Source organism: Tachysurus vachellii, chromosome 13 (assembly GCF_030014155.1).
Source record: "Tachysurus vachellii isolate PV-2020 chromosome 13, HZAU_Pvac_v1, whole genome shotgun sequence".
NCBI lineage: Eukaryota > Metazoa > Chordata > Actinopteri > Siluriformes > Bagridae > Tachysurus > Tachysurus vachellii.
Window position 1 is genome coordinate 13,620,038 of NC_083472.1, and position 23,380 is coordinate 13,643,417.

General features: G+C 39.2%; 1 protein-coding gene across 1 annotated transcript; it reads left to right on the forward strand.

The window, feature by feature from the left end:
• Positions 1-210: 210 nt before the first annotated feature.
• Positions 211-22,974, forward strand: apln (apelin). The gene is made up of 3 exons (XM_060884636.1): positions 211-707; positions 14,225-14,397; positions 18,783-22,974. Exons 1-2 carry the CDS (start codon positions 641-643, stop codon positions 14,389-14,391), a joined length of 234 nt encoding a protein of 77 aa, XP_060740619.1. The 5' UTR covers positions 211-640; the 3' UTR covers positions 14,392-14,397; positions 18,783-22,974.
• The last annotated feature ends 406 nt before the right edge of the window (positions 22,975-23,380 follow it).

A 23,380-nucleotide genomic window follows, 5' to 3' on the forward strand; every position in this document is an offset into this window, starting at 1 on the left:
ACGGCTTTTCTGGCATGTCTAGAGTTTGAAACAAGAGCATCTGTTGGGTTATTACCATAAACCTCTGTGAACCATCTTCCTCATCCACCCCTCTTCCTCTGTTTTTTGGTGGGAGGGCTGACATGAGGGGTGGAGGTGGAGGGGTCTAAGTGGGGGAGGCCCTCTTTTTTTGTGGCCCCCGGAGTCAGTTATATAAGACACATGATCACGGGAAGCCACTATAAGCAAACATCCACCATACACAAACCTGCCACAAGCCGACTGCCTTTACAGCTCTACTGAACTTGATGCACACTGCAGATCTCCTGTTCTAGGAGGAGGAGGAAAAAAGAAACCGTGCACATCTCTGTGGGAGAGCTCCAACCGAGACCTGCCCTCAGTCTTAGAGTGGCGCTGATATACAAACACATTCACACAGCCCATTCACACACACGCACACACACAAACAGCACACACAGACACACACAGAGCCACACGCGCAGGAGCAAACAGTATCTCTCCCTTTCTCTCTGTCGAGCTCACCCTCCCTCTACCTCCTTTCTACACACACACTTACACATTCACACACACATACACACATACACACACCACTACAGTATATCAGCTCACGACTAGAGGAGAGACGGAGGGGAGAGCAGAAATGAATGTGAAGATCCTGACGCTGGTGATTGTGCTGCTGCTTTCTCTGCTGTGTTCAGCCCGTGCTGGTAAGTCAGGGAGCATGCAGGCTGTTGCCTGGAGCCTCCCTATGCTCGTCTATTTTCTCTCTCTCTCACTCTCTTGCTCTGTCTATAAGCTGTTAGCTTTCAGCTCGACTAGAGGCAGCTGTAGTTGATCAGTTACCCAGCATAGTTAGCTTTCTGTGGCTGGTGAGAGGAGGAGAAACAGCACCTGGGCTGTACACTGTACTGCACTGCAGAGGTTTGCATGTTGTTGTCTGTTCTTTTGGTCTTGGTCTTTTTTCTTCTTCTTTTGCTTCATGACCAGATAGCTGTCAGAGCTTTGACAGAAGGAAGGCAGAATTTGTTAGGATAGAATGATTGGGTAATATATTCATTATTATTCCTGTGTGTGTCATGTATTGCTAAGCTAGCTTGGAGGTCTGTGTTGCTGGGTCTCACAAAATATAACACATATGATTATTACAGTGTTCCTCATATTCCTTGCTGTGTTAAATAGGGAACCTGGTTGTATAATTTATTCAGCCTGAATGATTTCTTTCAAAACAGCCAATACGCTATGAGTATTAAAATTCACAGTCAGTCAGGCAGTCAGGTGTATAGTGTGGATCATTGTATTTCCAAAATCAAAAGACCTTTCATTGTGAATTTTGGTTCTCTCTCTCTCTCTCTCTCTCTCTCTCTCTCTCTCTCTCTCTCTCTCTGATCATTGTATAAATGAAAGGCTGTACATAGCTTCAATTTAATCCCACAAAAGAGTGTATGATTCTCTGGTTTCTTGAGGTGTAATTAATGTGTAGTAACAGCATTAATACACTACACATTTTGGAAGTAGAGCTTTATTCCCAGTGCTAGGTCACTCATGTCTTAGCTGTGACTGGAAGCTTGTGTCAGCTGACTGGCGACCGGCTTGCAGATGTGATGCAGGTCGCAGTCTGGTGTTAAAAACAACAACAGTGACCCTTCAGTAGATCTCTGCATTTCTCCAAATACTGACACCAATCAATTAACAAATGCTGGGAAGCATGTGTGATGTATCAGGAGGAGGAGTGTGTGTATGTGTGTGTGTGTGCGTGTCCATTCTAGTGTCTACTAGCCACATCAAACTGGCAACCTGCACGCCTTCATTATGGAGATCTTGCTATTTTTGTCTCTGCATGAGTAAATGGGAAGCAATTAGCCTGAATTACATTCACTATCATTTTTCACACCCTTCTTCTGTATGTGTGTGTGTGTGTGTGTGTGTGTGTGTGTGTGTGTGTGTGTGTGTGTGTGCGTGTACGTGTAGAGCTTGGGCTGAGGCTGCTCCATGCTTCAGCACCGTAATGCCCAGACTCAGGCCAGCGCTTGTTCCCAGGCAGTATTAGCAGCATTAGCCTCTCTCAGACAGCATTAGAGGATCAGCCAACAGTGATTGGGAGAGAAAGAGGTAAAGAGAGATAGAGAGAGCAAGAGCAAAAGGAAGAGACCTGCTGCGAGTCTGGGATGTGTGTGGTCGCGGGAAGGTGTTGCAAGTGTCTGAGTGTGTAGGCAGTGCATGTGAAGCCTTTCATCTCCAAACGCACACTTTCTCCAGTTCACTGCTAGTTTGCTGGAAATTGCGAGCTATTTCAGTGCCGAGATAAAGAGACTCACAGACCAATTGTGTGTGTCTGTGAAAGGGGTTATCTGTAGGCAGAGGCTGAAAGAGGGCGGGGATGAGCAGTAGAAGTCACAGTGCAACAGGCGATTACACTTTCGTTGGTTTAGAGGCAGAACGCCGTGGGACCTTGCAAATCTCATCAGTGCGTACCTGAATCTGTTCAGCTCGCCTTGCAACCGGCTTTCCTCACAAACAGCCAAGCCCTCTCTGCAGTGAGCCATTCATAATTCATTCTGAAAATGATCTGCCTTCCAGTCTTATGATTCTTAAGCCTGGCATGTAAAGATGGCACCTTATATTGCCTCAGATATCAGGGTTTCATCCTTTAGTTGCAGAAGGAAAAGGACCTATCCCCGTAACACTTACAGTGGAGACAGTGGGGAGGAAAACAACAGGTTGAAATGTGCCTGTGCACGTGCACACACACACACACACACACACACACACACACAAAGCTCCTGAGATGTGTAATTTTAGCTGCCTAGTTTGTCACCTTAGTGAAAGCAGGTGAAGGCACAGAGATCACTCACGTCATTTGAAACAACTGTCTGTGTGCAGAGAACCAATTTCCCATGAGCTGAAATTTAGAGTTTAATGTATGGCTGAGACAGAATCAGACACCCTCCAGCACCATTCAGAGTGAAACTGTAGCTTTCAAAGACCAGCAATACCAAAACGGGACTCATTAATAATTCTACATGTTTAGAGCACCTTGACCAAGAGGAAGGATGTGAAATGTTCATTCATAATTGCAGGCTGTTTACCTAATATAAAGAGGATGCTTCTGTCAACAATCATGATTACAAGGGCCAAGAAAAACATAGAAAACACAAACTGGAAACCTTTCCAGATGTCCCACATAAACATGATAATGATGGGTAACCACTGGGAAGTTATTACAGGATTGTGCCCTTTAGCAGTAGTTTTTATTTAATTTCCCCTTATTTACACTTGTTTCAGTTCTTAAGAACATACACAAACAAGGGCAGGGATTTACGTTTACTTCATGAGCTGGGAGTGCTGTATATCTCCTGTCTAGATTCTGAGGAAACGCTTGATGGCACAGGCATCTGTACTTATGCAGTCTGGGATTTAAATCACAGCTATATTTAAATAATACATTGTGGCTCCTTTGTTCAAATCAATTCATTATGTACACTATACAGCCAAAGGTTTATAGACATCTGGATACCCATATATTGTATTGTATAGGATGGTGCCATATGCTGTAGTATTACAATTTCCCTGTGAGATGTGAGATGTATGAGATGGTTTGCCAATGTTGGAGTGGAAGGCCTTGAGAATTTTGCACAGAACCCTGACCTCAAGCCCAGTAAAAACCTTTGGGATGAACTGGAACACTGACTGAGCACCAGACCCCATCACCCAACATTAGTGTCTATTGCTCTTGTGGCTGTATGAGCACAAATCCCCACAGCCATGATCCAACATCTAGTGGAAAGCCTTCTTAAAGGAGTGGAGGTTATTTAATATATTATAGAGGTGTGATGGTCAGGTGTCCACAACATTTAACTGTATAGTGTAGCATTATACCGTGCACCACTCAATTGACAACAGTTCCTATTTAATAAAACAAACAAACAAATCCAACCCTATCAACAGCTTGCAAATCCAATAAACAACAACAGCCAAAAGTTTCAGTCTTGTACAGGTTCAAAATATATCTCTTCAGCAAGATCGCATAAATATTCTATTAAATTTAGCAACAAAAATGTTTTTAGATTGTGAACTGAAAACAGGAACAGCAAAAATCTAAAAATCTCTAATTGAGTCTATATCAAGTGTCAGCTGTTAAGAAGAAACACCAGTTTGTTAAGTGTGTGATTCATGTGTGATCATTCAAATTAAACACATAGCTTTATATAAATTTCTACTCCTTTGAGAATACGTAGTGCTTTTAACTCACTTTAGACATGAGCTTTAACATGATTGCAAGGAGCCATGGTGAAAAGTAGATGATGTTATGTAACTCAATGTCCGTTGTATGAAGCTGCTCACCTTGACCCACAAACTCAAAGGGTAAAAGAGAATAAAATATTCAAGCTAGCACGCAGTCCAGACTGCACAACAGCAAATGAGACCTTTCTGATGTGGAGGTGTACACAGGCACTAAAATATTAAACTGCCTTTAAAACTTTCCCAGCTGGTGGTCTTGCTTGTTCTCGCACAATCGCAGGTGTACTTCTGCAGGGAACATAAATGGTTTAGTAGCATTCTTAAAATTGCTGCTCGATGCTGTTTCTGCACTCTAGCATCTGGCAACAGTGGCACTCCTCGTGTACTGGCAGCTTCTGAGCTACAACAACCAGCCAGCCTGCTTCCTTCAGCCAGATCAACACACTCTCACCACTGCTAATCTGTATGTCTTTGCACAAGAATCGTTTTTGTTCATTAGAATCCTTACTGGTTTTACACAGATTTTGTTGGCCGGAACATTGCTATTGAGCATAGTCGATCACCTGAAACCTCGGCAGCCAGCCTCATTCTCTTAACCAGTTAATTAAAGCCAGACATTCCAAACGCTTCGCCCTGTCAACCCTGACTGAATAATAAAGTGATTTACGCATCCCTGTTTGAATATAAAGCATTAGTTTCATGGCATCAGATGTAAACGGAGAAGACATTTTTATGAACAGCGAGCTGTGCCAGTGAAGATGCATCAGGATTAAATAGGATTTAATTGCTTTCACATTCAATTTCTTAAACATGCGGTGAGAAAGTTTTGCAAGACGAAGCTAGCACAATATCACTCTCCATATAATCAGAGTAATAAAAATAAACCGTTGTTCTAGGTGTTATCACATATTTGTCACTTCATTTAGATATCATGAGACAGAAAAAGGTAAGCCACAACAATTTGTGGACAATCTAAAGATACATGAGATTACTCTGTATGGTATCACTTAGAAATCATGATAATGGCCTAGGACTGTAATTTCCATGAACAGTTTTACATTCCAGTCTCCACCGGTGAACAGTTGACCATTTTAACAACATAGACTTCATGATGAAATATTATTAAATTTTATTAAATTAAATTTTAAATGCACATTTTGTCCATATAGTAGAGTAATAGCAGGAATTTGTTTATGATCACACTATGATGTGTGATTATGACCTCTTTATGATTTTGAGTCTGCAAGGTTTCTTGGTCAAATTGTATCAGGGAGTTTTTCCTTGCCACTATTACCACCTATAGCTTTGACTTGAAGTAGACATTTTGTCTTCTCAGGCTGTATGATATACAAGATGATATCGGAGCCCAGTCCATGGTTTATTGTATACGTAGGCTGTTTGGGCTAAGATGCTTTAATGAGAACAGCTGAAAGTGGATCACAAAGAAATGGTTGAGAGTTGGGAAACACTTTACATGTCCACTGAGAATTCTCACAATTTATAGACTCATGCTACATGATAGGTATGCACTGCCTTTTCAAATAATGCAATAAAAATAATATGCAGTGAAAGTACTTCAGTCTTCACCATACTAAGCGTATAGTGTTTAATATATTGTTGGGTGGTACAGTATGTGTATATTTCTTTCATTATTATTTATTACTCCATTTTATTGGCAGGATTTAAATATGGGATGATGTTATCCTTGCAGCAAATCACCGCTAGTGCAGCAATCACTGTTCTCATAAAAACACCCATTACCTTAGTGTGAATAGTTTGCTCTTTAAAGTGGCACAGAAGACTTAAATCAAGTCCATAAACATTTCTTTTTAAGGCACAAGTGTTTCCTAGAAGCACCAAAAAGCACTGCTTCTCATTTAACCACATGTATACACACATTGGTTAATATGCAACACAGATAAACAAAACAAGAGAATGAACTGCAGCTGCAACCTCAATGACCTGAAAATGCAGCGTGAGAACCAGAGCAAATATTTGGGAGCTAGTAAGATACCAGCACATTTCCAGATTTCAATCTGACTCAGTTATCTGAAACTAAATCACTTGCTTAGCTAGTTAAGGGTTGGTTTCTCATCCTTTATTTATTACTTTAGAAATATTCTCTACTAACGGAAGAGTTTTTTTATTATCAGAGAACACAGCGATCAAAATATGTCTTCTCAGCACAAAATGTGTACAGTGCTGGCATTTCTCGAAGTCACCCTGTAGGGTGGCACAGCAGCTGACCCCCCAGCACTTATAGAGTCACAACACACACGTTCAGCCCTGATGATTACTAGGATTCAGTGATTAGAGGTGCATGGTATTCATCATAATTTTTTGCCATGCAAGAGATTTAAATCTGCACTTTCCTTGCCATGGCTGAGTAGGATATCCAAATCTCAGCTTCCCCCAAACCTCTCCTTAAAGCAAATCCTCTCTAAAATGGCAAACTGCCTGGAGCTGATTCATGAGAAATCTTGCTTAATATACTTGTGTGAGCAGCTCAGTGAATTAGAGGACCCAACCTGCAGTAACCTCTAGCCACTGATTCAACCCTGTCAATCGGGAGCAACTGTTCGGCTTTCTCTCACATTCGCTGAGCTTCATTAGCATTCCCGGCAGCAGGCAGCCTCGACGCTTTGAACCTGCGCTCTGATCACTTGGAACTGGGCCACTTCTCACCTCATCATTAAAGCAGTGCACTAATTTGGGTCATGTGTGGTTTCCAAAGCTGCGTGCCATCTGAATGTGTCAGACGAGATCAGAGAGCCGAAGAACGACAAAGTACGTGTTTGATTTTTTTTTTTTTTAAGTGGAGTACAGCCTCTTTTCTTGTCAGTAATAGGCTGCAAAATGGAGCAACTTTTGTGGGTTGAGGGGTGAGCAAGAAGAAAGACAGCATACTGGGACTAAGGGAGCAAGTTTTTATGCACTCCCTTTTCCTCTGTGGGGCAGCACCAAACAAAGCTGTTCTTCATTTCCTCCCATGTGCACTACTATTACAGCCACAACATGCTGAATATCAAACAGTTGCATACTTCTAAAACAATCACAAGCAGCAGTGTGCTGGACCACATGCACTGCATTAACCCACCTTGTACAACAGATGCTAATGAAGCACTGAGAGTAAAAAAACTTGCAATGTGTAAAACCTGGGACTTTGATTCAATTCCAGTTCACAATATCATTCCTTTTGGTCCTGACTGAGCGCCTTTCAGAGTGGCTGCCATGGTAACATGGTCTGAAAGTCGACAAGAGATTGGTACCAGTTTCTGCCAAGGCCCTGTGCTACTGGTAGGCATGTGATAAGCAGCGCTGTGACTCTCAGGCTTCAAAAGGCTTCAGAATGGGGCACTGCTTATTTCACATGCAGCTCAAGTGATGGCCGTGGCTCTTTACCTTCATTTCCATATGCTGAGTAGTTCACTGAAGGACTTCATGTGAACTAACAGTACATTTATTAAGCTATACATTAACAAGTGCTTATACCGTGTCTAATCTAGTGCTTTGTCTTAATTCTCATGTCTTATTAGGGATATAATGCTTTTTGTTGTACTACGACTAAGTGGAGAATGGTTTGGCAGACTACAGATTATTGGACTTGGCATAGATTTGTGTGTAGTGAAGAAAACAAAACAGCTCAAGCAGGAGCACTCTATGGCCATTTACAAGTCTTATTAATTTTGCTCAGATCAGAAATGATTTTTGGTTTACATCAAAGTTTGTTATTGACCCATATCTGACAATATGAATAAAATAATGCATCTTAATTCTGTAGCTAAATCCAGGCCCCATAAGACTCTGACTAGAATCAGATTTAAATGGATTTGATTCATATATTTGAAAAAAAAAGTTGGATTTGTGCCACTTTAGGCTTGTAGTATTGATTTACTCTGTTATACTCTTTTTCATGTCTTACATTCCAGCTCTCATTTTAGTGAATGAAGGACCTTCAAAGCACTGGGTATCACTGCTCTGATATCACACACCAACTCCTATGGTTACACAACTATGTAGATCTACACCCCAGTGCTCACTCTCTTAAACACATACTGTACTCTTTACTGTTGTGATTCAAGACACACACATGTCAATTGTCCAATAATCCAAAGGCTGACCAATCTGACCAATTTGTTCACCTCTGGCTTTGTGCTACTCTTTTGTTGTAACATTTGTTCAGCACTAACCCAAGACCTGAATACTTTGTCTATGGCTGTTTTGTACACAAAGCTGGTAACATGCTTTGAAATGCTTAAGGCTGCAGCAAAGCTTCGCATATTATGAGAATCAGACTTTGGGAACATTGGATTGAAAACGTGAAGACAAATTATTATTTGATTAAATCATTAATACAGCTAGATCCATGCAAATATACACTATATGGCCAAACACTATGTACAAAGTGACATGCACGAAGACATTGCCAAGTATGGAGTGGACATTGAGTGGTTTGCACAGAGCCCTGACCTCAACCCCACTGAACACCTTTGGATGAACTGGAAAACAGACTGCACCTCAATCCTTCTCACACAGCACCAGTGCCTGACCTTACTAATACTCTAGTGGCTAATTGAGTAAATCCCTAGCTCCACACTCTAAAATCTAGTGTAAATCCTTCCCAGAAGAGTGGAGCTTATTATAACAGCAATTGGTGATTAAATCTGGAATGAGATCAAAAAGCACACACTTTACGCATGATGGCTAGGAGTCCAAAACATAGTGTAGTTGTCTCTTGCCATTTCACTCTTCCTGTGAAAGTCCTGTGTGTTTGTTTTTTATTATTATTGTTCGAAAGGCTTCTGACAAGTGTGGCTCACAGGATTAGCTGTGCATTGACTAGGCGTATCAGCTACGAGCTGTTATAGCTATAAAATGGCAGAGATGCCGTGTAGCAAGTGGTCTCATGCTCTGATATATAATCCTGTTAGAGTTCACTTCCTACAATGCTGTGGAGTTCCATTAAATGTCCAGTTGTAAGAAATAGTGGAGCCAAGCTGTGTAAAACACCTTTCTGTGTTCATGATCTAAAAATAGCTATATATTATTCTGTGAACTAATTTAAAAACTTGTGTGCATATGACTCAGTAAATTTCAGATTTGTTGCAATATTTTTGACTTATTTGTGTCATCTAGTGCCTGTGTGTCATGATAATAGGATTGTTGCGATACATATTATATACATTCCTTAATATTATTATTATTATTATTATTTTTAAATGGCCCACACGCTCACATTTCGCAATGGCTCACATCACACGCTCACCCTATGAAACTAGCAGAAGTTAACAGTTTATTGTCCATCTTTGTTCATTTTAACTTATCACACTTTCCTACAGTTTTTGGCTAAGCACGTCCCATTCAGCTAGTGTTTCAGTGTATAAAATGCAAGGTAAAGACAGACAATAAATCACTGAATAGTTTAATAAGGAAATCTGATAAGTCCATTTTAACCTTTAAACAGAGACAATTTAATTACCTAGCATGGCAGATCTCTATTCCGATGACTAAGAATGGGCAGCATGTGGTAAGTACCAGAGTTAAGCTTGAGGAGTGAAAAGACATGTAATACATCTCCCAATAGAGAAATGCTGTGCTTTCCTCACCTGGTTCTGCTTTGCACATAAATAGATCTAATCTCTCACTTCCTGTGAGTGGCGAACAGATTATATCCATCTGGCCTTTCTGTGTGTATATATGCTGGCCAAAACATGTCTCTAATGCATCCTTAATAACAATCGTGTGTCCGTCCTGTTTTGCAGGTTTTTATTTTTTTAATTGGTTTAGCACACTTATATTTGCAGCATATTGTACATTTAAGCTAGACACAAGGTTTCAGTGAGTCACCCATCAAACTCAGCCAACTGTTCATAACTGCCCTGTGCCCTGTGGCTCTTTTTCCCTCTGCTAGACAAGCGCTTGAAGAGGCACAAGTTGTCTGCATGAGAGACAGACTGTGGATATAGAGGGACAGGCTATCAACCTCAGTATGTCCAGCAGGAGCAAGGCAGTCGTGTGAAAAAGCCAACATAATGGATAGCAACCGTGGAGTGCACAGAGGCAGGGAGAAGAAAATGAAATAGTAGCACTTCTGGCTATTCATCATGACTCTGCAGGATGGAGCAGTCTGTCACATACACACACTGAAATGGGAATAGTCACTGCTGCTCTACTATCTTCAGTTGAGCTGAAAGAAGGCACCAAAAAGTTCTCTTTTTCATTTATTCTTTTTTCTTTCTTTCAACAGTACAGTAAGGGAATAATGAAGCATTGATAAAGCAGTGGGTGAAGCAGCAGATTCTAGTGGAAATAAACTATACCTTACAGAGTGTTGTGTAAAAAGATGATATGGTCTTACCCTTGCAATAGTATGTTTAACTTTTAAACAGGGTTAGCTTTCATACTTTTGTTTTTACAACGTTATTTGTATAAAACCAAACCAGATTGCTGATGCATTTGTGAAATTTCTCATGACAAAGGGTGTAATTTTTGATATAATACAAGGACAATGAATTTCAGATTCAGTGCATTTGCATCAGTAGTAGGTTAAAAAACTGACCAAATATGTAGGCATTATCTATTATACTACATACACTGTTATTGTCCTTGTCGTTTGCCATCGGTTTGATGGAGCTCAAAAGGATGCCGCATCCACCAGTGGTCTATAAAGGGCCATGTGGTTTGAGACAAATTCAAGAGCTGTTAAAAAGTCAATGAGAGTGATTGTATGTGCTTAAAATAGACTTCCCCTCAATATTTAGTGCATCTGTCTGATTGAGTTTCCTCTGGGTGTTAAGAGTTAATTCATAAAGGTTGTCCTGATGTCTGCCGGAGACTTTTATTTTTAGAAGCTTTCATTATGGCTTTTTTTTTTTTTGACCCAAACTCTGATGTACTTCCTGAAGACGCTGGGCAAAGACGCACAGCTTGTGATGACAGGAAACCTTTAAATTGTCTCATTATGGAGAAGGGTTATGACAGATTGAGCATGGGGAGAAGAGCGGCTGTACTATGTTGATATGCAGTATTCAGCTTGTTCAGATGTAATTACAACCTCTTCTGGAGGCCAAACTGGGACATTCTGCATCAATCTGGAGTGCTCATCCCTTTGAGACAGTTTTGCGTTATTCTTCCTGTCATGTTTCAGGGACGTGCAGGATTGAACTGAATAAGGATTGTACCAACAGTTAGATCATGGCTAAGACCCCCTGAGTGTTTTTCTGTTACTCGTGAGAAAAAAAAACAACTTCCTGTCAGGTCTAACCACACTCACACATGGATCCTTTTTACATTTTAACCCTTCACCTTCTCCCTTCCCCCACCACTTATTAAGTAGACATGAATTGACTGAATATATAAACCTCCTTCATTAATTCTGTTGTTGGCCGAATAATAAGAGGATAAATGCAGAATTAGTCTGCCTGAGGGAAAGGTGGATTTTGTTGGTAATGGAGTTTTTCTATGCCTTGATTGAATTAGTTGACTGTTCTCATGTAAACGTGTAACACAGCAGGTAAAGATGATTAGCTTGAACCTAAGACTGTAGAGTATGCTGAAATACTCGTTGCATTCCATTGAGGGAAAGGCAGCCCTTGTTAATATTTTCAAGAAGCCCAAATCTTGACAGAAATTCTTGTCCAATGTAAGAAAAGGTTATTAAATAGCTGAAATGTTAACTTCTCATTTAGGAACATGATAAAGACCTGGTTAGCCTTCAAGCCTGTTTAAACAAATTCTTGTTCATGATAGTAAAGCTTAATGGGAAGCTCTGAAATATTAGTTTGTCTGTAGTTTGTCTATTCCAAAAAAGAGAAAAAGCTGATAAGTCTTTCTTATTGAGTTTTTAGCAGTAAACTTGAGGCCTTGATATGTACAAAGGTTAAAACTGTACTGAGAGAGAGATGGATTTTAAATCCCAAAACCTATAAGGAAATGATTACGACCATCGTTCCTTAAAATATGTTGTAAAATAAATTGCTTGAAAAATGCTGGATTATATGTTCACTGAATCAGCACTGAGAAGCAACGACTATTCAATAATTAAACAGGTTTTTATGAGTTTCATATTAGATTCAATTCATTTCAATGCTAGAATTACCACAAATCTGCTCCCTATTTTCCCCATGATGTATGCAGGTTCGTAGTTTTCTAATACAAGACATTTCTGGACTCTAGCGGAAAATCAAGATCAGTAGTAGAATCAGGTGAGAGATTAGACACCTCAGATATCAGAGGGCAGATGAAGATACTCTAAACCCCCCCACACCCTGCAGCACTGCTTTGATTTCTTACAGAGGTGAAAGGTTAGAGAGCCACACACAAGTGTGCAAAGCAGGCTTTAAAGATCCTACTACACTTATTGTGTAATGATATGAAACATCTGGGTATATTCAAGACTTGCTATATGTTCATACATACAAATCTTCACTCACACATCTGTGCATATGAGCTGCTTATCAGCTGTTTTACTTTCCTCTGAGTTGTTAGAAAAAAGTCATAATGGTGTAAATATTTAATCAAAACCTTTAAATATTTAACAGACACTCTTTGAAAGATTCTATGTAGAAACCTAGAGCTGAAAGAATTCGAAGTAGAGCCCCATTAAAAAGCAAAGACCCTGAACCCTTTAAGGAGCCATTTTTTTTGTGAGGTGTCAATGAACATCTTATTTTTGGAATAATTTGACCATATCAAGGTAAATGAACACGGGTATGTTTTAAAAGTGCCGGAGACAGGAACAGAGGTTGGGGTGTGTGTGTGTGTGTGTGTGTGTTGAGTGTATAGGAATATAGGTTAGATACTTTAAAAAAAAGTTAATGTAATTTATTATAGTAACATTTACTCCATATTATGCAAAAATATATCATATCATAAAATATTGTGTAAGCTCGGTGTCACATGGAAGGAAATGTGCTTGAAAATGGCTTGGACGGAATTAATTCAAAGGTGCCTAGATGCCAGAGTTTTATTACATAGGAGACATTCGATATAGACACCATGCAGAGAAAAAGAACATTAAATAAGGGTTTGATGTTTTTAGAAAGCACTTGGATTCACTTTGGCCTCTATTTATGAAATCAATGGATTTTCTAATGTACTACACCTTTCAAAATGTGTTGGAGACAAACCTGGCTAAAATAGTGAAGGAATGTTAAGTTACACATACGCAGTAGTGGCCAAAAGTCTGAGATCACATTGAAAATCTGGGTGATTTAGGGTTTCCTCCAGGTACTCTGGTTTCCTTCCCCCAGTCCAAAGACATTGCATTGTAGTCTGATTTATTTATTATTGTTGCACAATTTTTATGCCTTTTAAATTTAAACAAACAGTGGCATTTTCTGTGAGGCACTTGAGCACTTGAGGGTTAAGGGCCTTGCTCAAAGGCCCAGGATAAGCAGCTTGGCAGTGGTGGGATTTGACCACACAAGCCACAGGTAGTCCAACATCAGACCCACTGAGTTATCTATAACTTTTCTACCTCAATTCCTCCTGCTCAATTCCTTTCTACCTTTTCTGTCTGGAAGAATTGATCTGAAATGCTAGAGACAAAAAGATATATAAAATACTAAGAAACTTTGTAAACCATAAATAAATGATTAACTTTTCCATCAGGTTTTTACTGATCATTTGTAATGTAAAGCTTTGTGTTAAATTAAAAAATAAAGCCAAAGCAAAGCATTTTCTCTTGTGCACTCAGACGTCTGGAACTCTCTGTGTGAGACAGAGTGAATGTAGGATGTACTGTTTAAATGCCACTCGCTGACTGCGATTCCAGACTAGTGACTGTTGCACCTTTTTACAGTGGTTAAGCTATTAACCCCTAAAAGTTTATTATTCAGAAATCACAGTGAAACTCTTAGAGAATGTATGCAATTATAAGACTGAGAAACAATAATCAGGACCTGCTGAGCCCTTGCTAGAGAGAATTAGCATATATGCCAAATGCATCAGTAAGGTATACAGTGTTCTTTCTCTGTCCCCACAGGTCCAGTGACCTCCACCGAGCATAGCAAGGAGTTGGAGGAGGTGGGAAGCATGAGGACTCCTGTGCGTCAGAACCCTGCCCGAGCTGGACGGAACCAAAGACCCTCCGGCTGGAGGAGGAGGCGCCCTCGACCCCGCCTGTCCCACAAGGGGCCCATGCCATTTTAGATTAAGGTTAGTCCTATAATGCAAACCATTTTCTTAAAACTCATAAATGAAACAGACAATTGACACATTATGTTTATGATTTTTATGAAAGTTCACTTGAAATGTAACAACAAATTCCCTGGCTTTCTTTTTTGGTATTACAGTCCTTACCTAAGAAAGAAATGTAAAGCACATTCAACAAAAAAAACAGTACTTAAATTTCTAAAAGACACCAAGTAAATCAAGGGGAAAATTATGTGTAACCTGAGGAGAGAGAAAAAGTATCTGATGCATTGTCATTTATTTCATTGTTTAATCATTAAAAAATGTATTCACTTCGAGTAGCTCTACAGTATATGCAGAATAAAAGCCTGTAACCAAATATATATGTAGGTTAGTAAAGTCTTATTTCACAGACATTTGGTGAATCATTTAAACCAACACTGCCCATGAACCCACTTTTTGTTTTTCTAAAATTCATGCCTTTTAAGACCACTTACTACATGGGGTCATGTTTCTGATCCAGAGAATTTCTATACCAGAGCTTTTAATTTTTTTTGTTGGGAAAAAGAACACATATAAAAGAAACAATATAATAAATAGAAATAATTTATGTTGCACAGAAATGTTATGGACAATTTTAAAGAAACTATGTAAGGAAACACACACACACACACACACACACACACACACACACACACACACACACACACACACACACACACAATGCAGAACAGATCTCTGCATGGTGTAATACCCCTGCAGGAGAAGGCAAGCCCATAACACAAGTCCTCCTATAAATTAACCTCATATGCAATTAATCCTTTCAGCAGATGCAGGCGTCAACCCTTTATAGCATTGTTAATTGTTCTTAAAGGCACAGAGATGAAAGAGCTAAAAGAATAGAAAGCCATGCCCCTATATTCTCCACAGTTTTACAATCTATAGTGAATTATAGTTTGTTATTGTTTTGGCCAGATTTTGTCTGGGAATTTTCTATCCCCTATTCATTCTCTCGCCTGATCTGAGGGGGAAAAACGGCAGTGATGCCACAAAGGTGAACACAAAGAGCAGGCCTATGGCATGGAAGCGTGTACTTGTGGGACTACACATGCCTTTAAGTGTTCAATGCCTCTCCTGGCCAGTTAAAAACGAGGCATTCCCTTGGCGAATTAGTCAGTCAATGCTTGTTTTTGAAGCCCAGAATTTTTGGCGTGGCACAATGAGGCAATGTGCAGGAAGTTGTGTAGCTCCATTAAAGGCAACGGCTCAGTGATTCACAATGCACACTCCAAAACAGCACTTCAAACCCAAACAACATGAAGACTTCTATTTCATTCACCCTCTTCTTCGGTTCCTCTCATGCCTTCCATGAGTTCAGAGTTCATCCTGTTCAGCCTTTTCACGCATATCCCGACAGACATAGCAGACTGAGCCAGCTCATTTTGTTAGACTAGCATGCCAATCAAGCTGCCAGTGAATGGCATCATTAGAACAATTATGGACTCTCAAACCAGACATTCAACGTTCAAATGCTAATCTAATGGAATCCATTTGTAGTTTGTCATTCTTCTAGTGTAGCACTATATTGTTGCTTGACTACTGATTATTTAGAAAATAGGAAAAGATTAATCACATAGTAAATCAAAAATGTTCCCCACCTGGGATAACCCTGTGCTGAGCCTCTAACCTGCATCTGGCTAATGTACAACATGTCATATTGTCCAGTGGGTGAGAAAAGCAGCCTTGCACTTCATCACCCAAATCTGAAACTGGGTTCAGCATGACCAGAAAAATTAACTCTCCTCTAGGTTTGATGATAGACAGAGAACTGTCAAAAAAAAAAAAAAAAGCAATTTCTAATGTCTAATTTCTTTTGTCATCATGCTTGTTAATTTATTTTCTGATGATCAGAGGCATAGATTTTGAAATAACAAAATACTAGGTTTAATAAGTGGAGAAAATAAAATAAAAAAAAAACATTTTGAGCATTTTATTTACATTTTTCTACTCTTTAACAATGCCTATTTTACAGCTTTTTAGAAATCTGCTTATGGATTTAGATTAAGGTCCCTAATAAGCATGCCAAATGAAAAATTCCCTGAGACATGATGAAAAAACTTGAGTAATAAGACTCAAAGGCGAACCCATCCTCTTCCAGTCAACAATTAATAGTCCTTAAATGAAACTACACTGTTAATTAAAAAAAAAAAAAAAAACTTAGTGAGTCAGCATTAATGTATCCAATGTTAGAGATTTAAGCACTTATGTACATCGCTCTGGATAAGGGCGTCTGCCAAATGCTGTAAATGTAATACGTAGCAGTGGGATTGAAATGTGTGTCCTTAATAAATAGAACAAGATGAATATCTCATGACCTTCTTCCCTTGGCCAGCCAGCTGACCTTAACTCTGACATTTATGGAAGTTTAAATATAACCAGTATTACTACTGCACAACTCTTCACTGACCATTAGAGCCCACAGCAACTTTGCTTGCACAGCAACTTAGACCATAGACTGTGCTGTAGACTAAATTCCCTCTATCTATCTATCTATCTATCTATCTATCTATCTATCTATCTATCTATCTATCTATCTATCTATCTATCTATCTATCTATCTATCTATCTATCTATCTATTTATGGCTTAGTGGTTAAGACATTTGCCTTCAGCTTAAGACTCAATTCCCATCTCCACCCTGTGTTTGAACTTTGCATGTTTCTTTGTGTGCCTTTGGAGTTTCCTTTGTGTACCCCAGTTTCTTCTCTGAGTCCAAAGACATGCATAGGCTGATTGGCATATGTAAATTGCCTGTAGTTGCAGTGCAAGGCACCCTGGGTTAGCACCCTGTCGTACACCTTGTGCCCCGAGTCCCTGGGATAGACTTGAGGCTTCCTATGACCCTGTGTATGAAAACTGCTATAACTGCTGTAAATTCTTCCTCCACTACTTATTATACTGCATGTCACAGCAAATTTAATTAATCAGAAAACTGATGGAAGTGACATTTAATGTGCTTTTTAATTGAAATCTGTTTGCACAGTCTTTGCTGTATGTTTGTCTTCTTATATAGAAATGCCCTAAAGAGAAACATGCAAAACAGACTAAATAAATTATTGTGCATGATGTACACTGTTAGGACTTCAGCTTGCATTGATTTCTTTGATTGTTATTAAGTTTACATGTTTTTAGACACAAACCCTAGTAAATCAAGGCCTTTGATAATGAATCTTTGTTCATGATACTGTACACCAAAAGCCGCCAGAGAACAAGATGTTATAACCTTAGTTGTCATAATGGGACCTGAAGGTTGTGATAATGGAACCACAGCATGATCAGCAACAGCCCTTCATGAGCTCCAGATGCCATAACATTAAAGAAAGAAACAGGAAACCTTTTCCTTAAAGATCTTAAAGAACATAGAGAACCGAATGAAAGTTCAGGCTAGTCATCATACTACCTGGTAAAGAAAAAACCTTATAAAGAGCCACTTTATATTCTACTTTGCTTTTGAGATTACAGGCATCTCTGTTTGGTTAGAGGAACAACAGAGCAAAATACCCAGGTGAAGTCACAAGCAAAATGACTCAGTGATGATTCACAAACAAAAAACAGTGAGATTTATATCTGTTCTCTCAGATTTATCAAAAGATGTTGGAGATACTGCCTTGTATCAATCAATGGTGGCTGTTGTTGTTGTACAAATCTATCTTTGCAATCAGATGGCAACAAACATTTTTAAAAAAGAGGATAAAAAAGATAACCTTGATTTACACTGACGCACAACTCCAGCATGTTACAGTATGATGTAATGTTCTGCAAGATGCTAAACCTTTCTTTATCCAGATAAATGCCATTTGTAAAAACAAAGGCTGTTTTTGGATGCCCAGTAAAGCAAAAGACACTCTCGTAAAGCACACGTTTACTATTCACTAGGGTCCAGTATTTTTTTCAATAAATGTCACCAAGAACATTCACATAGAGACACAATCTGACTAACAGACAAACACAAAAGATTTTCTCATTGCGCACCGCTGCTTTAGACATAGAATGATTCAGTGAACTTTTTAAACCACTGGCTAGGTCCTTTTTTTTGTGCTCATGATGTTTAAAATTTTGTTCTGTGAAATCTGGAGCACAGAAGCGTAAAGGGCAAATCGCAACCTTTAAAATCCTGAAGCTTGAAGCCTGAAAAGTGCTGAAAATCTATCAGACGCTCAATGACCCACAGGCAGAATGTGTGAGGCTGGAACTACTCTGATGATAACCATAAGCTGAACTGAACAATATCATTACTGACTGGACTTCTGCCTGCAGTGCCTATGTCATTTATATTAATCTAGAACTTAGTGGAAAACATATGTATAATAACCACCAGTGTAAGAAGTTTTTTGTTTCTTTCTCTTACAGGCATTGCTTCGAGCACCCACCCCTTTGGTTCTGATTTCAATGCTCTTCCTTGGTCTTAGGGAGGGCCCTGTAACAAGGGGTCTTTCCAGCCCAGCCTGAAGAGTGATGTCCATAGCACCTGCTGGTTCTTCAAGAAACTCTTCTTCTGTCCACAAAATACCAGGACAAGCCACTCACCCTCAGCTCTATGAAGAATTGTGGGCCAGAAATGGGGTGGGAGGGGGATATAGAGCCCGAGCGATCAGATTCTATCTCTGTCTGTCGATATCTCTCTCTCTCTCTCTCTCTCTCTCTCTCTCGCTCTCTCTACTCCAGTGTTTTTCCTCATTAGCTTTCAAAAGCCCTTTCATTGCCACACTTTGCATGATGTGTGAGCACTGAGAAGCCTGGTCCAAAACAATCTTCATGCACAAGTGTCAGTTTTTTTCTTGGAGGTGTGCTACCCCATTCTCTGCTGTGTAAAAGATGCCCTTTGTTCCAGTGCTGTGTTGTGGCAAATTCTTGTGTGAACAAATATCATATGGGAAGGAAGTGACAGGGATGTAAAGTTAAAGGCACTATTGAGAACTTCATCACTTTTATCCACTTCCATCTTTTGACAAAGGTAACAATGCTCCATTTCTGTTTACCTTTTGTCTGATCAAAGTAGCTATTACATGTTTTTGTTTCTTTTTAAGTAGATTTTATTTAGCTACCACTGCTGATTATATAATTACCTCTGAATTTTGTTGCTTTGCATTAAAAGACCATCATCAGGTGTCAAGTAAACAAACAAACAAATATCTATGGTAAATGGATTGATTGCATTTCATCAGTTTTGTACTTACACAAAGGATTATTGCTCTTAAAGGTTTTGCTATCCAAAGCAGATTATGCATTACCATATAGACACCTAACATCACAAGGTTTAAGCCACAGTGTCTCCTTATAGGACTGCATTACTCTACAAACCATCGTCCTGTCTTACCTCCTTCCTCCACACTTCACCTCGCCACAGCAGACATACATGACTGTTAACTGGCTGGGGCGAGCTGCCCTGCTCAGCAAACCACCTCTCCTTTTAATGAAGTGCCAAATAGTCGATCTATAATGCGATGCTGCCATGAGAATGAAAAAAAAAATGAAGAGACAAATGAACATTACCTCTTATTTAAGTCTTGATACAACTAAGCATTTGTATGTATAACACCATATTTGTTCTGAAATCCAACGGATAAAAACAATGGTAGCAAAAAAACATAGTTTAAACAAATCAGACCAAAAATCTTTCAAAGCAGATACTTCTTGAAAATGCAGTACTAGTCTGTTTTTCATACCAACCAGTAGTGCTCTCTTCTCTGACTGCTGTGCTAAAGGCTGAATTGCCCCCTTGGACAGAGATATTTGATTGACACAATAATATGCCTTTATTTTACACCATAGTGGAACTTATTACTTTTTTTATTTTATTTTTGATTCTGTCTTTTGGTTTTCAATTATTTTTTTCTCAGGGTGCTGTGAGAGAAGCCTGTACTGGATTTTGTGCATTTCTTTAAAAAACACACATACAAACATAATTACACATGCACTGTTCAGTACAGAGTATAACACATACTGTATCTTTCTCCCTGTATGTATATCCACTGTTATAACTTTGTATTCAGATCCAGTTTTTGTAAGCCATTATCATTCTCCCTGTTTGGGAGCAGTTGCCTTTTAGTCTGAGCCTCTTCAGCACAGGTGGCCATTGCTTTGATTGCTGTGGTCATTGATTCCCATTGCTAATCTATTTCAGATGGGCCTCATGATGGGTTAGCTGGAGTCCGAGGCCCTTGGAGTCAGAGCTCATTGACAAATTGGCTTAGTCCATGACCACACATACCCTCTTCTTCTGTGGGCTTCTCATAACCATGTAACGCTCTATAATCTGAGATAACCCACAGAGCAGACGTTGTTCCATTAGCATCAGGCCCTGATTTGTTCTGCAACTATTATTCAGAGACATGAGGCTTTTTACAAGACTGTTAACCATATACATAATTGTGTTGCTCAAATAGCACGGCTGGTGTTTTCGTAAATCAGCAGCTAATTCCCTCCCCCACCCTCCAATAAGCCATTTATCTATATGGAAGTTAAAGAAAAAAAAATCCTCCACCATCAACGCCTTGCAGCAGGAACAACTCTCACTGAGAGCGTGCCTAAGAACCACAAAAGTACAAATCCACCCCCACCCCCTACCATCACCCCCACATAGCTCACCTTGAAGAAAAATGGATAGGATTCTAGGGAAATGCAAATATTTCTAGTCTTGCTATTATTAGTTCATACATTCTCAGGCAGATATGTAGACAGAGATGTTTCATGAATGCTCCCTAAAAAATGAGACATTCTTGTGTCACACATTAGCTGGGCAGAATATCCGAGTAGTCGAGCAAGTTACCCCAGACCTGTTGTTATACAGTAACTGGGATGAAAGCAAAGAGGGTTTGAATCACTTATTCCTGCTCCTAACAGAGGTTCAGGAGTATTTCCACATCCACATTGTTCTTCATGAATGTATCTAGAACATCTGCACCAGCTGAGTGACCCCATTTACAGAGTGAAGTAAAGCAGTGTTTCAGCACAATCCTTGACAAAAGTCTTGTATCTGTAAAAAAAAGAAAATATAAAAATAAAAATACCCCCATAACACCAAAATAACACAACCTGCTAGCGATGGCTATCTGTTGGATCACACATCCAAAGACAAACCCATGATCAACATTCAAAGCCTGGTATAGAAGGGACCCCTAGCAGCTTTGCTCCAGCACCTCTCATTATGGGCATGCAAGGCTGCACTTTTGCAATTCCATTATGCTGCTGGAAAAAATATATCCTGAACACACTTTCTCTTGGCATGTAATGATTTTCCAGTGTATTGTGACAATTTTATTGACTGATTCTTGTCTAGCTGGTTGTCCAAAGCTTACTTTTGAATACAGTGTGGAAAGCCGCATTTTCTGTATGTGCGTGTGTGGTCATATTTAAAAAAAAATAATAATTACAGAGAATTACTCTACCACACAACGGGTTGTGGACACATGAGAACTTTCACACCTTTCTCTCCTGCCTGGTGCAGCCTGAACCACCTATCAGCATCTCAGGCTAATGAATCATGTGGTGAAAAGAAACAAAAGCAACCAGAATCCAAACCAATACTTCAGTGTTTGAGAATTGTCCTTTCAGTTCACTTAATAGCAACCTCTGCCCAGTTCCTCATGTGTTTCACCCAGATGCACTCCACTGTTGACTTACAATGCTTGAGTAATAATCCTATGCATTTCAAAGCATGTTTCACTGGTTTGTTTAAAGCGATGCTGTTTAGGCTCAGATCATGTTTGCTATAGAATTGTGCGTTTGCCTGTCATGACACGTGTAGGAAGGCAAGGAGTCGAGTGAATGTTTGTTTATGAAGAGAGTTGTGGCAAGTGAAATGCAGACACTCTCGTCTCTAAGACTTGAGTTTCTAATGGACAGAAGGAAACCTCAAAGACTGCAGGCAGTACTGAATTCTTTTGCCTTAGTGTCATAAATGCATTTTTTCCACTCTCCTAGCAGCTGTCTCACACTTTACCGAGTGAGGCAAAAGAGAATGACCGACAAGCAACACATTTGATTGCTTGCTTTTGATAAATGCACCACTGCGCATGTGCAATGTAGAATCTTAGGGATCAAATAGCTGAAATCCAAGCCCCCATATTCACACTACAAATGTCCACTAGCTGAGCAATCAACAGGATAACTGCATTTTGAAATCCCATGGGTGAGGGGCTGAGAATAACTTGATTTCTCCCATAGCTTCTAATGAAACTTCACACCCAGACTAAAGCAAGCTCCATGTGAATATATCTTTTCATACGTGGCCAGTTTGTTCAGCACACCAATGTTTTCAATATATATATATATATATATATATATATATATATATATATATATATATATATATACATATATATATATATATTCTGAGGATACCTGCATATTCCACAGCCTTATCAACAGTATTACTAGGCCATCTGGAAAACACAGTAAGAACAAGGTATTAAATCCTCATCTTTCCTGTTCAAGGTGTGTGCTCATAGAACTCACCAGGCCAAATGTACAGTCTCTGTCTCTGTTTTGATGTTAAACTGGGCAAAAAACAACTTAATAAATAAATAAAGTGTATCAGAAATGGTTGAAATACTGTGTACATATTTGAGCTTTTGGGTTCTAATTTATAAAAGATAAGCTTTAGCTCTTGGAGTACTTCTTTTTTTTCTTTTCTTTTTTTTTCTTTTCATGCGTAGCTTTGTGTTTTTATTTTCTATTTCTGTAAAGTGTGTAAATATATCTTTATGATAATAAGTAATATTAAAAATATTATTTTAAGAAACAAGTGTTGAGTTGTCCATTCATAAAACGCTCTACATATGACACATGATTGAAGAAAACATTACACAATTTTATTACACTTTGAATTATTTTAACTTCCATAGTTTGATACAGACAGGAAAATAATTATGGACAATTATAAACAATTATAAGTGGAGTCCCTTGTTAAGATCAAGGTTAGGATTAAAAAAGGATAAAAGGGTTTA

Bases quoted from the DNA above. Each gene is read 5' to 3' on its own strand.
- apln (XM_060884636.1), top strand. From the start codon at position 641: ATGAATGTGAAGATCCTGACGCTGGTGATTGTGCTGCTGCTTTCTCTG. The intron at 708-14,224 runs GTAAGTCAGGGA...CTGTCCCCACAG, and splicing joins GCTGTGTTCAGCCCGTGCTG to GTCCAGTGACCTCCACCGAG.